This window comes from Bos grunniens, chromosome 4, assembly GCF_055505025.1.
Source record: "Bos grunniens cultivar Pamir isolate PY7600 chromosome 4, Bosgru_T2T1.0, whole genome shotgun sequence".
NCBI lineage: Eukaryota > Metazoa > Chordata > Mammalia > Artiodactyla > Bovidae > Bos > Bos grunniens.
In genome coordinates, this window is record NC_141168.1 from 45,449,019 (window position 1) to 45,473,178 (window position 24,160).

Here is a 24,160-nt window from a genome sequence, read left to right on the forward strand (position 1 = left end):
AAGTCCATGGACCAGGGCATGGGAAAGCCAGCTGAAACCTCCTAGAGCCCAAAACCACTCCCCAGCAAGCTGATTACTGCACTCTTCAAGGCGTATGCTAAGTAAATATGAAACACTGAGCAAGCATGCTCAGATATACATACTGAGGGTGGACATTCCCCAGGACGGCTGTCCCCCAGGGACAATGTTATGACATTCACCATTGGTGAGTTGATAATATTCCTGGTGGCTCAGAGGTTAAAGCGTCTGCCTGCAAGGCGGGAGACCGGGGTTCACACCCTGGGTCGGGAAGATCCCCTGGAGAAGGAAATGGCAACCCACTCCAGTATTCTTGCCTGGAGAATCCCATGGACGGAGGAGCCTGGTAGGTTACAGTCCACGGGGTCGCAAAGAGTCAGACAAGACTGAGCGACTTCACTCACTCACTGGTGAGTCCCCAGGACTTTCTGGCGCACAGAAGTGACTAGGCTGCTCATGCACCAAGAACGGAGACCCAGAGGCCGGGACAGACGAGAGGACATACAGACATCTTGCCAGCTGAGAGGCGGCACAAGAAACTAATCTCCTCTTTGTAATCACCATGACCCACCCAGCAAGAGAGGACAGGCTTCCCGCTCTCCCAGCTTCAAGGCCTCCATCAAGGTCAAGGGCATGACCCCAACCCTCCCTTAACACATCACAGGGTGTTAAAGGCTGCTCCCACCCAATCTATCTCTGTCCACCCACCCCTTCCACCCACGCCAGGCCCTCCTGCCCGCCACCTGGTATCTTCTACAAGAGAGGAGGGCTGCAGAGCAGATGGACGAATAAGGACTTAAGAGAGGCCAGTGCAGTGTGGGGCCTTGTTACAATCCTGATTCTAACAAACCTACTAGAAAAGTCATTTTGAAGCAATCAGGGAAATCTGAATACAGATTTCCAGCAATGTGTGTTAAGCTGCTTAAGTTGTGTCCAACTCTTTGAGACCCCATGGACTGTTGCCACCAGGGTCTTCTGTCCATGGGATTCTCCAGGTAAGAATACCAGAGTGGGTTGCCATGCCCTCCTCCAGGGGTTCTTCCTGACCCAGGGATTGAACCCATGTCTCTTACATCTCCTGCATTGGCAGGTGGGTTCTTTACAGCTAGCGCCACCACAGAGTAACTACTCAGAAGAGCAAGGACTCTCAAAGGCAACCTTCCCAAGAACTTGTGAAATGTCACCTCCCCTTCAAGGGAGTGACAGTAAGGATCAGAGAAATTTAAATAACATCCACACTGAGTAACTACAACCAATGCGTCCCCCCAGGGCCTAGGCACCTATGTCCAAGGGTGCCTTGGGAACACGTGTTTGTCCCCGAGAGGACAGCTGCTGACCCGGCCTCTACTACCTGGTCCTCCTCTTCCTTCTAACTCACTAGCAGGAGGGGGCTGCACCACGAGTCCAGTGCACGGACGGACCCCCAGATCCACAAGGCCGCACTCTGTCTGCCCCCAGGTCAAGAAGGCATCAGAACCAGGACATCTGGGCATCCCTGGGCCCGCACTGCCCACTGGAGATAGCATACAAGCCACATTTTATATAGTTTTCCAATTTCTGGTAGCCACATTTTGAAAAGAAACAGATGATAGCAATTTTAATGATATATTTTACTTAACCCAATATATCCAGATGGTTATTTTTTTAACCATGCAATCAACACGAACATTACTCAGGAGATATTTTACCTTTTTTTTTGGCACTGTCTTCAAAATCTTCTGCGCATATTATGCTGTCAGCACATCTCAGTTTAGACACTAAATTTCTGAGTTAAAGTGAAATATAGTCCCAGCAAAACAATAAAGTTGTGTTCAATGGAAAAATAACAGTACTCTGCTAACAGCTTTTAAATTTAAATGACTTAGAATTAACAAGGAATCTGAAATTCCCTTCCCCAGTCACACCGGCCATGTTTCATGCACGTGGCCAGCATCAACATACTGGACAAGCAGCTTTAGGCTCCTGAGAACACTTACTCAGCAGAACCTGTTGACTCATCAATTTGACATGAAGACGATGCAAAATGCAAAGGAGGCAGCACAGATGGTCTCTGTGAGGGTGTGCTGAATTAGCAGTGTTGGCACAGGTTCTATCCAGTCACGGGAAGCCCAGGGCCCCCACAATGCCCCCAAGGGAAGCCAGCAGAGGCAAACACGCGTTGGCAGGCGCAGGGGACTGGAATAGATCTGAGTGTCTTTGGGCCCTATAGGACCCTAGAGTTCAAGGACAATATTCCAGGGTTTTATCTTTGTATCTAAGTGCTACACTTGGAGTAGCATGCTTATGTTCTTTGGGATGTTCCTCCTGCAGACCTGAGTTTGTTACACTGCCCCTGGCCACCAAGGAGGCTCTTAGAAACTTGTGCTCCACTTCTCTACTATGCTGGTTGCAGGATGTGACTGAGGACTCTCCAGGGACTCTACAGAGGCATTCCCTCAAGATTCAGATTTGGAAAAACTTGTTTCTGATTCTGTTGTTTGTTTTTCTCCAGTTCATTTATTTTTATCATATAGATACAATGAAACAATGAGAAACAACTGTTTCCCTTACCCAACTGGCTGCCAGGAGTCTCACAGCTAAATCATTGTGGTACACAGAATTTTTTAAATATCCACTGGACACTGACATTCCATGGGCTACATGGGCTTCTCAGATCTATATTTTCTTTCTTTCTCTCTGTATTTCCTTTTGACTATTTAATCATCTTTATATGCATGCATGCGTGCTAAGTCACTTCAGTCATGTCTGATTCTTTGCGACCCTATGTACTGTAGCCCACCAGGCTCCTCTGTCCGTGGGATTCTCCAGGCAAGGATACTGGAGTGGGTTGCCATGCCTCCTGCAGGGGATCTTCCCAACTCAGGAATCAAACCCATGTCTCTTATGTCTCCTGCATTGGCAGATGGGTTCTTTACCACTAGTACCACCTGGGAAGCCCCCAGTCTTCACACATATATACTTCCACATGCTTTTCAAATCATTTTGGAAATCTGGCAAGGCAGTAAGTCATGGAACTAAAGTTAAAATTCAGTGGGTTTAGAACATGGACTTGGAGGTTTCAAGGATGAACATAACAAGCACATTTATGTCTGTGGTTAAAAGGCATGTGTCTGGGCATCCTGGGCTCCAGGGGCTGCCCAGCAGGTTCCCACCCAGGACAGCAGCATGCAAGCACCACACTCCCACACAAACACCAGCAAGATTGCGGACACCAGACCAGAGGCCCAGCCCTCAGCTGAGCTGTGCCAGTTCCAGAAATACTCTTCTTCTTCTAGATCACCATGAGCTAAAATCATCTTCACAAACCTCACAGCCTCCTCTCCCAGCTAACAGATGAAACAGACCCTTCCAAAACAGTAAATCCACTGCCCCAGGATCACACAGCAATTCTTCCACATCCCCGGGCTACACATACTTCTGGAGGAAGGTGGCCACTATACAGTCCCTGAGCATCTTCCAGGCTCCACACCTGTCCTCAGAGCTGGCCACCAGCTCAGAGGAGTGTCAGCTGACAGTTAGAATCAGTGCATCCAGGGAGCAAGTGGCTCACAGACCTCGGGACACACAGTTGGCCTCCGGACTCATCTTTCAGACATGTGCCCCCAGAGACCCCCCTCTTAGAAGTGGTGCTGAGCACGTAACCTCACCCCTGGTCTTCTGAGAAGCAAACCTTGACCCAGGATACTGGGCAAGAGCACAGCCAGTTTCCACTGTCCTCAGGAGGATGAAGGAGCAGGATGGAAGAGCCCAGAGTAGACACAGGGGGACATGCGAGGGCCTGTCTTCTTGGAGGACTTTCACGGTCATTCAGACAGTTCTGTTCAGGGAGAACTCAGGAGGAAGAGGTCCCATGGCCCCAGCGCACACCCACACACCAGGCTCAGAATGAGACGGAGCTGGGTGATTCCTGAGGTACCTGCGCCGCTGGTATCAGCAAGAGGCCAAACAGTGAAACAGAATGTGCGCGGTCACTAAAGGGAGCAGCTAGCGGCATTTCAGAAAAACTGCTCCACACTTCTCACCCTACAGGGACCTTGAATCAGCATAGATCTCGCTGTGTGTGGCCCACAGAAGCTGCTGGAAGTGCTGGCACACAGGCAGGGCTGGCCCACAGCTTCTGCCTTCGCCCTCTTCAACCCAAAAGCTCTCTACTGAGGAACACCCCAGACCCATGGCCCTGAGGAGGGACAGGCTGGTGGCCAGACCCCCTGCTGAGCCCAGCCCATCCCCCCACCCCAACCCCAGGCTGTCCCAAACCATGAGAAATAAACCTTGTTGCTTTAATCCTCTGAGTCTGGGGTGGTCTGTGTCACAGTAGACAACTGGCACAGTCACCCACACCAAACTGAGTGGCTGCTCAAGGCCAACAGGAAACCGGGGCCCAAATGCAATGCACTTTGATAGAATATTTCTCCGTTTTAGTAGTGATGGCAAACACTCCAGACGCACTCACCTCCAGGGGACAATGCACTGAGCAGGGCCCAGCTGGTGATCAGTTTGGAAATGGCAGTGAGCCACTTTTCTTCAATGAAGTTCTGCAAAGAATATCTCCGGCACCATTTACAATTATTTTTAAAAACTCCAAGAAATGGAATTAGAATTATTTGGTCAGTGGTGGATAGGACAGACAGTTGAACATTCACATCCTTCATCACGGTGAGGTGCCTGCTGCTGAAGTGGGTCACTGGGTGAAGCTCTCCGATCTGCTGTGTGGACACCCTTAGAGATGGTGTGACTTTTCAGTGGGATTCTTAACTGCCTGCAGAACAGGTCATCAGTCTCTTAGCTATGTGTACAGACAAGACTTCTTTTAGATTTGCCCGAAGATGAACACTGGTAGTAAGTTCAAGACCTGTCACTTTATCAATACTTTGCATATGGAAGTAAGTGTCAAGGCTGGCCACCTCTATCAGTGCCTGGAGACAATGCATCAGTGGCCAATTACATACCAAGCTGCCAGCAGGGGTGGAGGAGCCCAGATGAGTGCCAAAGACTCCCGCTCTGGGCACCACGATGGCCACCCCAGTTCCTGCTCCTGCCCCCACCTCAAAGCCAAGTCAGGACTCACTACTGGGCACCACCAGGCCAGGCCCTCTGCCCTGTGCAAACATCACTACAGACAACAGCATCAGAGCCGGGAAACTTGGAACCCCCTCCCTGGGACCCACCCTTCAGGGACTCTCAAACCCCTAGCCAGTGACAATGGTTCCAAAATCAACAGTCATGCCAACTGCACCAAGTGAGACAAAATATATAAAAATGGCTCCTAAGCCAAAGGCATTTCATAAGTAATGGGAGGAAAATACACTTTCTCCAACTTCTTATTTGACCACCATGCTAAGACACACGCTTTACAGAGGCCTTATCACCTGTCTTCCAGGAGAAACACACTGAGATGCAGGGAATTGAAGGTCACAGGCCAGTAAGCAACAGAGCAGGACTTATCGGCAACAGAGAACTCTACCCCTCCTGCGAGTAAGTCCCTTTCAATAAGGACCTTTACCTGGTAAATCCACCTAGGTCTATTCTAAGCCAACATACAGACTTTCCCTGCTTCTCCAGGTAGGGGATATTATAATCACAGCCCACTTTGTTCAGTACTTATATGTGCCAGCCAGTGCATTATCTCATGGGAGCCCTGGGCTGAGGCCAACCAGCGAGGGGACAGCATTGGTGACTTTTCTGGCACATATTTACCAACCCACATAAATCTTCCCCTCTTCCACCACAGTCACTGACTACAGGAAAAACCTACAACTTAGGCTTAACCAGTCAGTGCAAGGCTTCTGTGGCCAAAGGACATTTGTCGAATGGCCGTAGAAGAGACGCTCTCTCTCCAGAAGTATGCAATGGGCAATTGACTGCCATCTTGTAGTCACAGGAGGCCCACCAGGGAAAGAAAGTGACAACTCAAAAGGCAGAGAAGAGAGTTTATGGGCAGTCACATGGTTGAGTTGCTTGATCAACCAAGCCTGATGTCCACATTACTTCTCGTTATTCTACTTATATAAATCAGTAAACAGCCATTGGACCTAAAGAGCCCTTGACCTCAGAGGCTCAAAAGGAAGTAAATTGTCCAGGGTTCCCAAGATAGTACAAAGTAAGGTTGCTACTTGAATCTTGTATCTAGTCCAGATTCTCCTCTGTAATGCTTAATTTTCTGTGTCCTTTTAGCTAGGTTATGACATCAAATGTCTGTCTACATGTTGCTGTAAAGGTTTTTTCAGATATGATTCACATTTAAATCAGTAGATATCAGGTAAAGCAGATTTTCCTCCATAATTGGGTGGGCCTCATCCAATCAGTTGAAAGCCTTGAGAAAAGACTAAAGGGAAAAAATAGAGGGAGGGATTCTGCTCTAGACTGTTTTCAACTCAAAACTGTAATATCAGAACCTGTGGAAATTTCTAGCCTGCCATGCAAACTTCAAACACACCAGCCCCCTCAAATTCATCTATCTAGATAGATGACAGATAGATCTATATAGACATGTATCTAGATCTATATAGACATGTATCTGTAGATATCTGATATACCTGACTGACTGAAACATCTGCGTTAAACCCTAGGCTCTCTGTTGCCTCGCTCTTAGTCACGATCAGTTCCCACAGCACCTCCTTTTGCTCTTATGAACGCACCCTCTTCCTACATCAAGTTCACGTGTGCACAGAGCTAAACTCAGCTTCTGAGCTGGAGGCAACTCGTCTCCCTTTGCATGAAGAGCACACTGTCTTGCACACAAAAGAATTTCCATCTTCATGTGTTTGATGAAGCATAAAACTATTTTCAACCAGAACAGCTGGCAACAAAGACCTCCAGAAATATAGATTATCACTCATTAAGGCAGCAAGCCAGTCAGTCGGGGACAAAGTGAAATATGAATGAGTGCTGAAAACATGCCCAAATTTACACTTGTTAATGCAGACTTCACTCTCCAATTCTACACTCTGCTGGATGTCCTAGTCTTGGGCAGGAATAGGAATTGAGGGCTCAGGTGGCTAAAGGATGGAGCTCTCCTAAGTAAATGCAGCTCTTGCCTGGCACAGACCCCTGAGAGGAATTGGAAAAATTACCAGCCACAGCCTGACACAAAAAGATGTGTGGATTATTGCAAAGCCAAACTGAATTTTAAAGATATCTGACTGAACCATCACTGGGTTTCCAGAGCTAGTGCTTCATGCAGAAGAATGGATAGAACCATTGGTTCTCAGACTTGAGTGGGCATCTGAACACCCTGCAACTGTCACTCCCAGACTAGAGTATGGTGGAGCCCAGACCTGGAATTTCTAACAGCCCCCAGGGGATGCTGATGTTGGTCTTGAGACCTCACTTCAAGAAGCCCTGACTTAGACATATGTCAGAAAATACAGACTCTCGGCAAACCCACCCAAACAGTGGGCTGAGCTGGGCAAGTGAGCCCTGGGTAGGCATCTGCTGCGTGGCTGTAGTGATAGCTACAGTCTTTTTCCCAGGAAGATTACGTAGGGTGCCACTGGAGAGCACTTGAGAGTATCATCACAAAAACAAACTAAAGAGCATTCTTCTTTTGCCAAATTCACAGAACCATCTAAAGAATAAACACAATAAATAAAATTATCTTACTCTATCCAGGTAAGACAATTGGTAATTAACAGTCTGATTACTTGTAGGATAATGTCTGCAAAGTACTTAAATGGTAAAAGTCCAGCATTTCATGATCTCAATATATAACTGATTCAGGCAAGGACTATCCTTGGATGCTGAACCACTGAGTGAGTGGTGATCAGGAAGCAGGATGCTCACAGTCTTAAAGGGACAAAGGAGAAGATATACCTGACACCAAGAAATTCTAGGGCCTTCACCAGGTAATTAAGCTTTGAGGGCCAAGACCAGGACAACAGACACTGTACCTCTTGACATGAGGTGAGCAGAGTACGCCACCTCACACCTATGCGATCCTGAATGTAATGACAAGAAAAGACTCAAATCCAAGCTAGCATATCCTATGAGGAAATTGCCCTCAGCTCTTCAAAACCTCAAAGCTAGGGAATAAATAAATCTGTCCCTATTTTCAGATGACATGATTGTCAACAGAGATAATCCCAGGAAATCTATAAAACTCCTAGAACTAGTAAATGAGTTGACAAAGATCATAGGATATAACATAAACATGCATAAGTCAATAGTACTTCTAAGCACTGTTCTTCTCTAGTGGCTCAGCCGGTAAAGCATCTGCCTGCGATGTAGGAGACCCAGGTTTGATCCCTGGGTCGGGAAGATCTCCTGGAGAAGGAAATGACAACCCACTCCAGTACTCTTGGCTGGAAAATCCCATGGATGGAGGAGCCTGGTAGGCTACAGTCCATGGGGTCACAAAGAGTTGGACATAACTGAGCGACTTCACTTTCATGCACTAGCAATGATCACATGGAAGCCAGAATGAAAAATACAGTACCATTTACAATCACTCAAGGAAAAGTAAATACCTGGGTGTAAATCTAACAAAACTTATATAGGACTTACATGCTAAATTCTACACAAAGCTAGTGAACAAAATCAAAGATCTAAACAACGGGAGAGACATACCATGTTCATGGATTGAAGACACAGATTAGCAGAGATGACCTTCAACCAGTGAAAAAACAGTAGTCAATCCACACCACAGAGTAACACTCAGCAATGAAACAGAATGAACTCCTGATACAGCAACAACCTGGATGGATCGCCAGAGAATTATGCTGACTGAAAGAAGCCAATTCCAAAAATCTACAGACTGTATGATTCCATTTATGTAACATTCTTTAAATGTCGAAACTACAGACATGAAGATTAGTGACTGTTAGGATGAAGTTTGGGTGCAGATGGATGGGAAGTAAGCTTGCTACAAAGGACATATCAGGATCCTTGTAGAGATGGAATGTTCTGTACTCTATCAATGACAACATCCTGGTTGTAACATAGTCCTGCAGTTTTTCAAGATGTTTTCATAGGAGGACACTGGGTCAAGGTACACAGGATCTCTCTGTATTATGTCATACAACTGCCTGAAAATCACCTCAAAATTTAAAAAAATGTCTTCAAGGGGGGAAAAGCCATGAAAAAAAAAAATAATAATATTAAAGAAAGAAAGCTGGTGGCCTGCTCCCACTTTCAGGGCACAGATAGATAAAATCACACAGTGTGACACATAGCCATGATGAGATTCAGAACAGATTAAGGACAGCAAGAAAGCACTCTGGGGGGCCAATGCGGAAATCTAAGTGAGAACTAGACATTAGCTGATGTCAACAAATTAAAATTAAATTGCTTAGAGTGATCATGGTCTTGAGGTTGAGAGATGAGGGAAAGTGTCCTTGTTCTCAAGAAACACAGGCTAAAGTATTTGTGGATGAAGTTCATGATAGACACATAAGTTATGTAAATAAAAAGAGATATCACTTAAATAGAGAGAGATACAGCCAATGTGACAAAATGGCAAGGAAAAAAACACGCAGAAAATCAAGGTGAAGGGTATGCAACCGTTGACTATACTATTCTCCAGAAAATATGACCATTTTTAAAAATGAGGTTGGATGAAAAGCAGTCTTTTAAGTTCAACAACCATCCACTGGGTTTATCTGTACTTCTTTAACAGTCTGTCTCCTTTTCCTTTCACCCTTAAGCACAGATTCAGATGATGCTAAGTTTCCACGGTCCTGAATGATGGCAAAAAACCTCTCATACAAGAGCCAAAGGGCCCCTTGGCCCCAAGAGAGACAGCCTTGGACAGATGTGGCCTCAATCTCAAAATGACAGTGAGAATTCAGAATTAGATGGTCATAAGTAACTAGAGATGGACACAATGAGAGCTGTGATGGAGGAATCCCCAGCTCTGAACTCTCGGTCCTCAGGACCACCCAATCCCATGGTCCTCAGGACCTCCATCAGCCCCATGGACCTCAGGATCCCCCAATCCCATGGTCCTCAGGACCTCCACCAGCCCTGTGGTCCTCAGGACTGCACAATCCCATGGTCCTCAGGACCTCCACCAGCCCCATGGACCTCAGGATTCCCCAATCCCATGGGCCTCAGGACCTCCACCAGCCCCATGGTCCTCAGGACTGTGCAATCCCATGGGCCTCAGGACCTCCACCAGCCCCATGGTCCTCAGGACCACCCAATCCCATGGGCCTCAGAACATCCACCAGCCCTGTGGTCCTCAGGACTGCACAATCCCATGAGCCTCAGGACCTCCACCAGCCCCATGGTCCTCAGGAACTCCACCACCTCCATGGTCCTCAGTACCTCGACCAGCCCTGTGGTCCTCAGGACCTCCACCAGCCCTCTGGTCCTCAGGACCTCCACCAGCCCCATGGTCCCCTGGACCGCCCAATCCCATGGTCTTCGGGACCTCCACCAACCCCATGATCCTCAGGACCTCCACTAGCCCAATCCCATGGTCCTAAGAACCCCCAGCACCATGCTGTTCTGCTGCATACAAGCTGATGTCTCAGCCATCAAGCCATAGCAAGCCCTGCTGAGTTTGCGAGGGTTAACCATATCCCAGGACACAGCCAGCACTCAGTAAACGCTAGCTGCCTGAGAGCAATGAGTGAGGGAGTGAATGAACAAACAAAGGAAGAAACAATGGAGTCACCCTCTGACAAGGCCTCACACAGAGTCAATAATTAATGTCAGCCCACCCACCATCATCACCCTCAGGTACGTACCTTTATTCCCAGCAACCAGCCTGAGATCTATGAACTGCTGGCACACCACATCTCATTCATCAGGCTGGGAAGAGAACAGCATCATGGAGATGGAAGCTGGTGATGTTTGTGGTGGGAGGAGGGTAGCAGGGGAGGTGGGGGGCGGGGGTCGTGTACCACAGGGCCATGAATTTAGCTAGGGCCAAGGCCCTGAAGCGGCCACTGGCCATTTGCGGCAGGACAGATGCATCAACTAATCAAGAGACCCAGCTTGTGGATGGAAAACAAAGCCACACTCTTGCTCTCAACTCTTCCGTCATCATCTGAACGTAAGTTATGTGCCTCCAGGCACCAAGGATACCATACAGCACATCCAAACTTCTCTCTAAAATCTAGCCATATTTTTAAAAAGACAGTTCCCACAGAAAGAATTTGTGAACATGATCTGAGCAGCCTGGGCAGAAGCAGATAAGTGGGAGAGGCGACTCTTTTCTCAGCAGGAGTCTGATGGATGCTCAACATTTTTATAAGAACAAAACTCTCATTTAAATATCAGACAAGAGATTACACATTGCTAGTGGATCTGTATAGTGACTGGAATCCATTCTGAGAGAAAGACAAAGGAAATAATTCTTGACATTTTACAGTGTGGACTTCAAGGAACCCCACAACACACTCTGTCCAAAATGAATATTCTTTTGTGCTACCGAAATAGTGAAGTAACAGTTTTGTATTCCCAACTCTTGTCAGGGAGCCCTCATGGATTCCTAGCAGGCACTGACCATCAACTTTCTATAATACGACAACTTAAAATATGGCTACTTTCCAAGAAAATAACAGTGGGCTAGATTCTCAAGCCTGTAAAAGAAGTGTCAACTGCCCTCCTCTGAAAGTTCATGGAATACACTGCAAAGCAAAACTCCCAGAAAGAAGAAAATGGTGGCCCTTTGGGGGTGGGGGGGTGGAATTAAGGAAACCCTGGGAAAATATGCAAGCACCTCCCTCTCTTCTTGTAAAGAACCAGCTTCTCAAATGTTTCCACTTAGCTGTGGAATTGTCCCTCCTCTAGTGAAGGCTTACAGTAGGGAGGCTCCAGAGGCAGAGGCCTTGACCAAGGTCACACAGGCGTCCCTCAGCTCCTTCCAAAGCCCTTATCACATGAAGATAGAGGAAGCCTTGGTTCCTGTCCTTGGAAGAGCTCAGATTTTTGTGAGGAGAGACACAAACAACATGTACATGGCCCAACCCCAGAGTACATCAGAAGACCAAGGACGTGCTAACTGGGCATCAGAAGGGCAATGTGAGCCTGTGACTGTCAGGCTCCCTCCCAGAGGACATGCACTTGGGTAGGAAGAGCCCGGGGCCCCACAGACCCACCTCCTTCCCAGGAGCTCTACCTCAGGGTGGCGGGCTAGCATGGCAAAAAAGCCTTCTGGATTCAGCTCCTAGAAAGGCTGAATGACGAAGTGAAAAGAAGAGTAACAACAAGATACCTAATATGTATACGCATGTCAAGTTGCTTCAGTCGTGTCTGACTCTTTGCGACCCTACGTACTATATAGCCCGCCAGGCTCCTCTGTCCATGGGATTCTCCAGGCAAGAATACTAGAGTGGGTTGCCATGCCCTCCTCCAGAGAATCTTCCCGACCCAGAGATCAAACCTATGTCTCTTACATCTCCTACATTGGCAGGAGGGTTCTTTACCACCAGCGCCACCAGGAAGCCCAGTGTGTACATGACATTACCTTTACCCCAACAACCCAGGGAGGTCCTTTATACCAATTCCCTGTGTTCAGCAGCACTTCAGAGGAGCAAGGTGTCTGTCTCAGAGAGGCAGGACCCAGGCCACAGTGTTCACTGCAGAGCCCACTCCCTTTTTGCCCTGGCCCCAGAGTAAACAGGCAAGACCGTGCCGTTTCCAGCAGCATCAGAAGACACAGAGAAGCTGATATCCTAAAAGTGCATGGGCCTGACAACAGACAGAATGCATCAGAAACAACCAGTGAAGCCAAATGGAAGGAAGGAGGGAAACGCAGGGGTCGAGGGAGAGCAGACAAGAAAGATCACTGCTGGCCAAAAGTCTTCGTCAGCTCCAGCCCGTTAATCCAACTTATCTTGGCAGTGAAACCTGAGAGCTGAGCCTGTCTGGACCCCACTAGAACATTATTAGTTGCAGAGCTGAGTTCAGCCCCGACAGGTTCTAGCTGGACACTGGCCAAGATTCCTGGTCACAAAGCCTCCCAGAGCCAAGGTCAGCATGACAGCAGCTCCGATGCACGTAATCCCATCAGCACGTGGCAGACCACAGGGCACAGTGCCGGCCCTGACCCTGGTGCCTTTGTGAAGACCTCACTGGGCAAGGGCCTCACTCACGTCCACCCACTGTTGCCCACAGGACCCAGGAGCAGGGGAGAAAACCTGGCCCTTCGGGGCACAACAAGCAGTCCAGGTAGAGGGGCTGTGTCCCAGCCAGGCCTGCAGATACCTCCCTGTGGGCTACACACAAAATCAGTGACCGGCGGATCCCCAGCAGGCCAGAGCTCAGAGGCTGCTTCTTTCACCTTCTGAAAGCAGCAGCTCTAATAAGATTCCAGCCCAGCAGCTAGGAGCTCATGCAAGCATGGCCATCACTCTGCAAGGCTATAAGGGTCATCACTGTGATAACTGTGAAGTCAGGCAGAAATATGGGAAATGCTTAGGATAAGATATAGGTTTGGGAAAACCATCAGCATAAAAAGTACATACATACACACACCACACGTCTAACACTGTGTGCTAATTTGCTTCAGTTGTGTCCAACTCTTGTGACCCCATGAACTGTAGCCACAGCCTGCCAGGCTCCTCAGTCCACGGGATTCTTCAGGCAAGATTACTGGAGGGGGTGGCCCATATCCTCCTCCAGGGGATCTTCCTGACCCAGGGATCAAACCATTGTCTCTTTGGTCTCCTGCATTAGCAGGTGGGTTCTTCACCACTAGCACCACTTGGGAAGCCCAAACCTCAAACTCTTACAAAAACCAAGCCGGAAAGAGGAAGATGATCACGTATTTTTAAGTGTGAGAATGGGGGAGCTTTCATAAACGTTTAAACATCATTTAAGTCATGATAGTGTTTCTAACAAGAAACGTATTCTATAGAAGTGCATTATGCTCTTACAGATGACCTATAGTTTGGACTTTTTTGCATTTAAATGGGGTAGGGAGGAGCAAAGAGCAAAAGAAGTCACTCTCTTGTTGCCAGTCACCCATCTCACCCAAAGTCTTCATTAGCCTGGCCAGCCCTCAGCCCAAAGACTTTCCTATTTGTTATGCTAAGAGCCACCTTCCTCAGGGGACTGTGCGCAGCTGCCCCGCCCCTCCACAAGCCAGCAGGGCAGCTCAGCAGCAGCTGATGCAGGCGGGCACCCGGGGGTCGGGTCGGCTCAGCCCCACACCCCTAAAAGCTGGGTGCACACTCGCTTCTCCTGCAGGTCAAGGCCCACTGTCCCCCCACCTGACTTTCACTCCTGTCCCCCTACCACGCTGGTACGCCCCTCATTCTGGGCCACAGGATCTGCAGGGCTAAAATATCTTCAGGCTCCACAGTTCTCTGACCACCTAGCCCAGTAAGCTGTCCTTCCTCTGTGGTTGCACCCATACACATTTCCTGTGTGAGACTGAGCTCCCTACCCAAGCCCCCACTGCTCCAAGGTGGCCAGCACTCATGAAACCTGCCACCCCCATTAGCATGGAAGGCTAAGACTTTGACACAAGGTTCCTAGTTTATGGAGCTGAATGCTGGTGTCCTCTTCTTCCTCTGCCTTCCTCAATCCCTTCCCTCTTCTGGAAACAAAAAAGGCAGCTCCTGCCCAAGGCCTCTGCCCTCACTGACCCTCCATCCGATGGATCCTTCCCCAAGCACCTAGGAGTCACTGACTCTGATACATCCTTCAGCCCATCATCTCCCTCCAAAGAAGCCCCACCAAACCACCCTGTAGAAAGCCCAGTGCTCAGAGCCTGAACCCGGCCTGAGCCAGGAAGCCTCCATAACAGGGGACAATATAAGGATGAACCATCTCCTTTGAAGCCCAACCAATTCTGCAAATGCCCACACTGGAAACGATGCCAGCAATTCTGGTCCAACATGTTCCAGCACTGGGGGTAGGGCCTGCTAGTTGGCATTCCTGACTTGAGATGGTGAATACATTCTTAAAGGGTAAAAATTAACCAGCGTCCACCAACATCCGGTCCAGCAGGCTCCATGTACTGATCAGAAGAGTTGCCTCCCAAAGGCACAGCCACCTTCATCGCCATTTCACCAAGGCTAAGCCAGAGCAGGGCCCAGGTCTGTGCTGTTCCCGAGGAAACCTGGAGTAATTGCACTCATACATCATAGGTTCTGGCATGCGGGTCCCAGACTGAACCATTTATCCAAATTAAAACCATTCTCCAGAAACAAAATCAGACCCTTTTAATTGAAAAATAAAACCAAGCAACCCTAAAGCCTCCTTTTTTTCTTAATGAAAGACATTCTTCCTGCTTTCTCATTCCATTAATCACTGAGTTTATACAATCTGTCAAAATAGCTTGGTAAAAAGTCTTCTCTTCCTTTTCCTGCAGGCCTGGTTTTTCCCAGCAGGCGCCAACCCGGCCAGGAGTTCAGGCACGCGGGTGAGCACGAAGAGGATTCAGCCAGCACGCCGTTTCTCAACTGCAATTTGACCTTATATCTCAAGGGACTTCCAAAAGCTTGTGTTCACTTCTAGGTATACACCCCAGAGAAGTGAGAGCAGGGACCCAAACACATACCTACACACCCATGTTCAGAGAAGAGTTACTCGAAATAGCCAAAAGGTGAAAGTAACCCAAGTGTCTACCAGAAGAAACCTGGATAAAGTGGTCTTTAAGTACAATGAAATATTCCAGAAGGAAATCCTGGTACATCCTACAACATGGATGAAACCCGAGGACATTAAGTAAAGTGAAATAAGCCAGTCACAAAACACCAAATATTGTATGATTCCACTTCCATAAGGCACCTAGGGCAGTAAAATTCATAGAAATGGAAAGCTGAATGGTGGGTGATGGGCTGTGCGAGGAGGAAAGAGGAGTTAGTGCTTACTGGGGATGGAGTTGGTTTTGCAAAATGAGAACAGTTCTGCATATGATGATTTCACAATATCAAAGTACCAATGCCACTAATGAACACTTGAAAATGGTTATGTTATATGCATTTTCCCACAATCAAAAGTAGTTTATGTTCTTTGACCTTAGAAGTCCTTCCAAGAACATGACTGGCCAGGATCTTGCCCAATCTCTATGCAAGAATGCACACAAGGCTGCAAGTGACCAGAGGACAAATAAATGGTCATCACGTACATACTGGGTTCTGTACTGTGTGAATGAATTCACTTGTGTGAATGCAGAGTTAGTTACAAGTGGGGATTGCTTACATTGCCACACTGTTACGATATGATCTCAGATCGGTAAACTTGAAAAACATAGAATGCACACAGCATACAAGAGGGTGAAAACACTGCTCCATGGGTGGCACTATTAGGCCACATTTCCTGCATTTTTAACATTTCTCCCTTTTTTCTAAGTCTACAAAAAATACATTACACAAAAACTACTTTGTAGAAAAAGAGTCAAAAATTAATTTAGGAAACAAAGGCACATCCATTACCTGGGAATCCCCTCCCACCCCCTGAGCAACATAGATGACAAACGTCCCTTCCCCTCCTAGGGCAGGACAAGAGAAAACATGCGCCTGGCCAGCTGAGAGCCAGTCCTGCCTAACTCAGCCACCAGTGGACACAAGCAGAGCTGTGTCCCCTTTCCTCCACCCCCAGCCACTTCAGATCTTTCCAGAGAAGACAAACTGGAAACACACCTGGCCAAGATCTAAAGGAGACTCCCACATCCCCCACCACCTCCTCCAGTTATAACAAAGGATTGCCCCTGACAGGGATCAGATAGGGACTCCAAGAATGCAGAAGTGATGTTTCAACAGAAGCCCCGGGGTGGGGGCGGGGGGTGGGGGGAGCAGTGTCAATTGGGCAGAATGAGAGTGAGCAGTGGCCCAAGAGCCAGCAAGCAGGAGGGACGCCCTGGGCCACACAGGAGACCCGGTAGTCAACAAAACAGCCCCCAGGAGGAGCACTGGTGTGAGCCCCTCGGAAGGCAGTGACATCCCCAGGCTGCAGGTGGGGAACCAAGAGGGCAGCCTCGGGACAAAGGGTGCCTTTTACCCCAGATCTGTGGCTGCCAGAGCCCGGCTCTCTCCTCCCAGCACGCTGCCTTCACCGTACCTTTGATGTGCGTCCAAAATCACCAGTGGTGAGGGGTGAGCACTCAGGAAACCTCTGAGAAAGGTGATGGATTACGAGCGGAGGAGAGTCAATGGAGCCCTTTTGTTCCCGCAGCCAGCGCCGCAGCCCCGTCGTCGTCGTCGTCCGGGAGGAATGTGTACAGAACGCAGACGCCCCAGCTAATGGCCCAGCCTGGCCCTGGGGCGACATGCACGGCCAGATGAAGGCTGCTCCCCCACGCCCTGGGAGGCTCCACAACGAGTGAGATGCAACACAGAGCAGCTGTGGGCCAGGGGATTGAGGGAAGCGGATTCCTGAATCCTCCTGTGTGAAAAGCCCGGCTCCCAAGTTCCCGGGCCACAGCCGCCTCTCCCTGGAAGAAGAGCGGAGCAGGGTACTTGGCACACAAAGCCTTTGCCTCTGCCCCTCTCAAGAGCCTTGGCCGTCTTCCACCGGGGCACCTATCTCATGAGTGTCTCTTTAAAACTTTAGGGTTTGTTGTTTATCACCAGTTTTGGAAAAGCTACACTCAAGAGGTACCAGGTCACACCGTGATGCTGCCACCCACTGAGACACAGTGAAAAGAGATGAGACCCTTCCCACCTGAGATGAGACTCAGCCCACGGGTGCAAGCTGGTCGGAGTGGCACCAACTGTCTGGAATGAGAATTCCCACAGATGTCACCTCAGTCTCAGAACAGAGCCAGGCCTGTTCTGTACAGCCAGTACACCTTAGTACAAGGTGTACTAAGTGCTATCAACTCCCTCAAGGAGAAGAGGACGAGGAAGGCAGGCAGCTGGCCACATGCCACAGTCACAGCCCAGGGAGGAAGGAAGAGGGACGAAGGCTGTGTCTGAGGAAGCAGCTGTGGCTGGAACCCAGGCCAGCTGTGGACAGTGGGCATCCGAGAGCTACGGAGCTTCCGCCAGGCACTTGAGGCAGGTCGAGAACCAGAGATCCCTGGGTTCCACTTTGGGACCTCCCCCAACACCACACCACCCCCTCCTTGCACATGCTCAGGCCCCCGTAACCAAGGGGACACGTGCCTTCTGTGAGTGAGGGCCAGGCACAGGCTCTGTCCCCAGACAGACCTGAGTTACAACCAGTCCCATGACACAGGCAGGTGACTTAAGCTTGCTGAGTCTCAGTGTACATTCCGGAAAACAAAGATAAAAATATTTTCCTGCAACGTTGGGTGATGATCTATCTGATCGTGGAAAGTAAGCACCCCCAGGTGCATGGGTGACCGCACCATCAGAAGAAGGCATTAATCTTGCAAGGTTACCAGGCTGGGAGCGGGGGAGGGGGGTGGCAGAACAAGGGCAAAGCCTTCCCTCCCAGAGTTGGTGTCTCTGGGGAGCACTCCCTTGGCACAATCAGGAAATGATCCACAAGAAGGAATTTTCCTTAAACATAAATTTTTCAGTAATTTAGCCCATTTGGGACCAAACATTAATACCAGATCATTGCCTTCCTATTTTAAAAAATAACATAACTCTTTAAATATCTAGGGGTCATTCTGATGACTATCTTCCCCTTAATGACACCGTAGGGCATTCTGACGGCTCCCAACAGTGGGCCCAGGTGGCGGTCATCCTCACTGGCTCCTCCCTCCTACCCAGGGAGCCCCCAGAGGGGTCTGGGACAGCAGGTGGGAGACATCCGGCCCCCCTGCACCAGGGACAGGCATACAGTTGGGACCCCAAGTGCATACAGAGCAGAACAGAGAGGTGTCCCTACAGGAGGGCCCAGTTCATGGATCCGGCAAGACACCTGGCTGACACACACCAAAATGAAGGTGGAGGGGAGGGGGTGAGGCAGGTGCTCACCAAACACATTCCTAAAATTCAGAGTGCAATAGGAAGCTCCAGAAACCTGGAGATTCTACTTTGCTGCTTTTATGGGAAAAGAACAGACAAGAAGCAGACAAGTGTTCCCACACTGAGTCCACTTACAACTACAGAATGGCAAATCTGCCTGGTCTGAGGCCTCAACACACTGGAAGATTCAAAACATCTTCTGAGCCTAAGAGAAGATAACTCACATTCAGCAGCATTTAGACTGATTTTTAACGTCTAGGTGTTTTAAAAAGCAGTGAGGAAGCACGGAGAATACATCCTGGCAGTCGGACAGTCGGGGTTTGAATATTAGCTCCACATGGACATCCCTGGGAAGATCGGGTCACATCACACCGTCTCACACCTGCCTCTGCTTAGCCATGAGGGTTAACAGAAGTAATTCTTTCCATAGCTAGAGCAGCGCTCAGAATCTGGACAATAATGACGACAGTAAGATTCTAAAAACATTTGCTAACAGCCAGAAAAAGGTAGCTATTCGGAGTTAACAAAATGCCTATTGAACAAACCGACTAGCCAGACCTCTTGTTCTGGATTAATAGAGACAACTGCAAAGGATTCCAGGGGAACAGGGCCAGCCCTAGGTCACTGATGATCCCCCTAACTCACCGGGTCTCACAGGAAAGAGCCTGGGGTTCAGGGTCTGCATACCTCGGGAACCCCATCGCTCTCCAGCTTCTGCTGCCAGCAGACTCTTCAAATCCAGTCTCAAAACAGTCCTTTCTAAGACAAAGCAGAACCACGGTAAGGAAGCCTCTCTACTCCGGGAGCACTAGGTGGCTGGGATACAAGGTAACTTTCTACCCGCGGGAGGCTGTTTCTCTAGCAGGAACACCCTGCACCTGGCCTCCATAAGAGTCTGAGGGTGTGAGTGGAGGGGTCAGGGCAGGGTGTGGTTGGGAGACAAAAGGTTGTCCTCTAGCATGGTGGTGGTTTACGCCAGGCTGACCCTAGAGAAGGAGTACTGCAGGCACGGAGAGCCAGAGGACTGGGTCTGATCTGGTCCCTAAACATTCTGCCCTTTAACAAACATACTCATCTGTAAAATAGGCCTTGGGCCTTGCGTACAAGCTGCCATTGCCACATGGTGGGTCAGAAATCTCTCCCTCCTCAATCTTTCCCCTCTCTGTTCTTGCTTTGTGCCTTCCCCCAGGCCATTTTTAATCCCATCAGTAATACCTCCTGCAGCCCAGGAACAGACTTCAATCTGGTGACATTTAGCTCCCAGGGTCACCTTTGCAAATAGCTCCATTTAAAACCAAGAGGTGCCAAAGCTACATTTTTATAAAAAGCCAAGTCAATTTGTATCCAGGAGTGCTCCCGGAGGCTACTCCTTTTTCTATCTTCTCCGTGGTTTGTAAAGAAATGATTCATCTGCTGCTGCTGATAACTGTGACACCTCGGCTGAGAAATTTGCTGTCAGGACATGCATCCACTTGACAGACAAGCAGCAGCAACTTCAGGGCCCTGGAATTTCACTGTCCTGGACAAACCCTGGGCTTCACCCCCATGTTGATTGAGCAACAACTTGGGCAAGATATTTAGCCTTTCTTTGCCTCTCAGTTTGCACATCTGTACGATGGAGCAATTATCCCAGCTCCCTCCAAAGGTTGTTATTTGAGAGAATGCAATGCATGTATGCAAAGCATTTAGCACAAGCAAACATGTAGGATTTACTATGATCATGTTGTTACTTTGCCTCTGGGGTCACTATTACTTTGTAAAATTACTAAGATTACTATTACTTTGTCTTTGAGGTCAGGAGTCTGGCCTTCTGCCAGTTCCCACAGTCAGCTCCCTGTGCACTGAGTTCCCCTCATTCCCTGCAGACTGGCCAAGCCCCCACCATCCTCCAGCTGCAGCGACTCCCTCGCCCCTCCAGGCCTCTGCACAGAAATGCCTTTCTTAATACTTGTTGATTGATTTGCAAATATAACCTCCCAGGCCCTAAAGAGGGGAAGAATCACAAGGACATAAATATCTCTTTCAAAAGGCAATGAACTAAAGCGCTTCAAAAAAATAGTATCCACTGACCACATATACCAAAATGCCAAGATGGTTAGTTCTGAAGGGCTAAGTGATATGGATGCAATGATAATTTTCAATCAAATTTTCAGTATATTTAGAGTCCTCCATGATCATGGGCTCATGTTACAGAGAGAGACTATGGGGGGTGGGGGGGACTGCCAGCAGATCAAAGTGTGTGAGGGACAGGGACACCCTAGGGGTCTGGGGGTGCTTCTAAGTGGGCAGCGACCTCCTTCAATAGTGGTCTCCGAAGGCCCCACATTCCATGGGCTTTTATTTTTTAACCAGCGCTGTCTCAAGAATTGGAGTGGAGCTCTTCAGCCCCTTCCCGCCACACAGATTTTCATATCACTTCAAGCAAAAGACCCCGGCTCACTTATCAGACCCCGACGGCGCCCACCGAGTCCCAGACCCTCCCTCTTCCTGCCTGTCAGCTACAGCGCCGGCGTGCCAGCAGGCACGTGCCACAGGTGGCCTCGGCCACGCACGCCCCCGGCCTGGTTCCCGCTCCTTCAGAAGTTAGGAAGGAAGCACCAAGGGACCCCCTGCTTCCCGCCCAACACAGGGAAAGGGAAAGAGAAACGCACCGGAAAGCCTGCTTGCAAAGAGCCGGAGAAGGGTCCTGAGCCTTCTCATTGCAGCTCCAAGCTCGGCTCTCCGCTGCGGAGTCTCAGGACTCGTCCTAGAGAGCGAAGTTCACCCGGGCGCCGCCGCAACAGTGCCGCTCTGGCCCGCGGGCCCCCGATCGAGCTGGCCTGCTCCCCGGCTGCATCCGCCCGCCCCAGCGCTGTCCCCGCGCCCCAGTCCCCAAACAGCGTCCGGGACCCTGGCCGATCCCGCCCGCGCCCTCGCCGCGTTCACCAGCCTCCGTCCCTAAGTCCTGCTCCCTGGTACCCCGGATCCCGGCCGAGCTCTCGGTCCCCGCTCGCCCCAGCTCAGGTCCCCGCGCGCGCGGAACTCCGTTTGCCCGCGCGCCCCGAGCCCCTGGAGCGGACGCTGGCGCCAGCTCGAAACAAAGAGGTTGGCGGTGCGCTCCCCGCTCCAGTACCTGGGCGAGCGGCGGCGCGGTCGGTCCCGCGGGGCGATGGCCGCAGCAGGCAGGGCTCGGAACAGCGCAAGCAGCGCGCGGGCGGGCCCGTCCTCCTGGCTCGCGGCCGCGCCCGCCGCAGGGCCCCCTCGAGGCGGCACGGGCAATCGCCGCCGCCGCGCCCTGGCCGGCCGGTCACCTGGCCTCATCGCCCTAACAATGCGGCGCGTTCCAGGCGCGCCCCGGGCCCCATGCGCCTCTGGGACCTCCCTAAGTTGGCCAGGTGGAACAGGGAGTTATTAGACCCGTTGAGCAGCCCAGATTCAAAGTGTTCAGGGGGCTGGTGTGTTCCGGATGGGCAAGCGATTTCCTGATTCCTGCACAACTAGTTCATTTTTTCGTTAATTCATTCATTCGGCACTGTAAGTATTGTGTGTAAGAAAGCAAAATCTCGCTGCCTGCCTGTAACTCACAAAAGTAAGCTACCGGGAGTAATGCAGACATAAAGGAACAAGGCAGTGACAGAGGAAACCCAAGATGCTTTGGAAGCCCTGGAAAGTCCGACCAGTGGAGGGAAGGAGTGGGGAAAGATTTCAGAAATCACCTCTTCTTAAAATGAGGAGAAGGAAATGATAACCCACTCCAGTATTCTTGCCTATACCGTGGACAGAGGAGCCTGGTGGGCTGCTGTACATAGGGTTGCAGAGAGTCGGACACGACTGAAGCGACTTAGCATGCATACATGCATTGGAGAAGGAAATGGCAACCCACTCCAGTATTCTTGCCTGGAGAATCCCAGGGACAGAGGAGCCTGGTGGGCTGCCATCTATGGGGTCGCATAGTGTCGAATGCGACTGAGTGACTTAGCAGCAGCAGCAGAAGCTTCTTAAAATGAAAGGGGAGAAATGAGCAAGAAATGAGCAGGCCGGGAGTGGACAAGAAGAAGGCTGCAGACAGAGGATCCAGAGGAGGAAACACAGATAGATGCCAACACCCCCAAGACAGAGACGGCCCCTCATCTGTCCCTCAGCCTTGACTTCCCTATTGGTGAAATGTGGGGAGTGGACTGAATGCTCTTGAATTCCCCTTGTAAGACGTATGCCCGTATGCAGAATTAGAAGTGCTATTCCTCCTGTACAAAAGAACAGTTTCATCAGCACTTTATCTTGTGAACACACAAAGACCCTGACACAAAGAAGACTTTCCAGGAAGGTAAGTAAGGAAGGTAACTCTACATCCTGCAGAAGCTATTTAAGATTGTATCTGTCACTCCGACCAAATGTTCTTGGACTCCCACCTGAAAAAGTGGGCATATCTCAGGGTGCAATTACCAGGAACTGTCCCTGATTCAGAAATGAAGTACCTTAATCTACCCCGGCCTTTTGGGTCCAGCTCTGCCCATCCTGCCCATGCACAGAGCAGAAAAACACAGCTTGTCAGGACCAGTAGAGAGACTCAACAAGAAAATCATTCATGAATGGACTTCTTTCAAAGTAGCCAGCTGGGACTTCCCTGGTGGCCCAGTGATTAAGAATTTGCCTGCCAGGGCCTCTCTCCCATAGAGCTGTAAAAGTGAAACTGTTGGTGGTTTGGTTGTGACTCTGCGACCCCGTGGACTGTAGCCTGACAGGCTCCTCTGCTCATAGAATTCTCCAGACAAGAATACTGGAGTGGGTAGCCATTTCCTTCTCCAGAAGACCTTCCCCACCCAGGGTTCGAACCCAGGTCTCCTGTGTTGCAGGCGGATTCTTTATCATCTGAGCCACCAGGGAAGCATAGAGCTGAAGGAGGTCCCTTTTCTCCTCAGCCAGGACTGGAGGCCAAAATCAGCCCTTGAGAGTCATTGTCGTTGGGGCCGCCATGAGCTGGGAAGCCGTGTTTTCCTACCCCAGACATTTGTAGAAAAGAAAAAAAAAGAATCTGCCTGCCAACCACAGGCTCAACCCTTGGTCCAAAAAGATCCCATATACCATGGCTCAACTAAGCTTGTACACCACCACAAGTACTGAGCCTGCACTCCAGAGCCCGAGAGCTACGGAAGCCACGCTCCACAACAAGAGAAGTCACCTCAATGAGACACCTGCACAGCGCAACTAGAGAATAGCCACGACTCGTCACAACTAGAAGACCCATCGCAGCCAAAAATAAATAAAGTAGCCAGTCATCAAAAATTGTGTGGCCCTGGATCCAAAGTAAGCCTGTCCAGGGAGGAGACACAGCAGACCTTTTGTTTCATCCCTGAGGACCAAGGCCAGGTCTGCTCAAATTCTACTCC

The 24,160-nt window shown here is 49.7% G+C and overlaps 1 protein-coding gene and 1 non-coding gene across 14 annotated transcripts in view; one reads left to right on the plus strand and one right to left on the minus strand.

Moving 5' to 3' along the window:
* Positions 1 to 22,055, minus strand: part of TNS3 (tensin 3) — a 222,296-nt gene extending 200,241 nt beyond the window's left edge. For 4 of the 13 annotated variants that reach the window (XR_015162346.1, XM_086396196.1, XM_086396202.1 and 1 more), the window contains exon 1: positions 16,975 to 18,762. Coding sequence is in view for 3 of the 13 variants with exons in the window: in XM_086396196.1 (XP_086252322.1) it covers positions 16,975 to 17,184 (210 nt within the window). In the remaining 10 variants the exon portion in view is untranslated. Of the gene's footprint in view, positions 1 to 16,974; positions 18,763 to 19,439; positions 19,554 to 21,445; positions 21,526 to 21,906 lie in introns of those variants that run through there. The other 9 variants (XM_086396207.1, XM_086396204.1, XM_086396214.1 and 6 more) reach the window with 7 other exon arrangements.
* A 1,590-nt stretch (positions 22,056 to 23,645) lies between these two features.
* Positions 23,646 to 23,783, plus strand: LOC147374038 (small Cajal body-specific RNA 20). Its single transcript, XR_015163319.1, has one exon.
* The last annotated feature ends 377 nt before the right edge of the window (positions 23,784 to 24,160 follow it).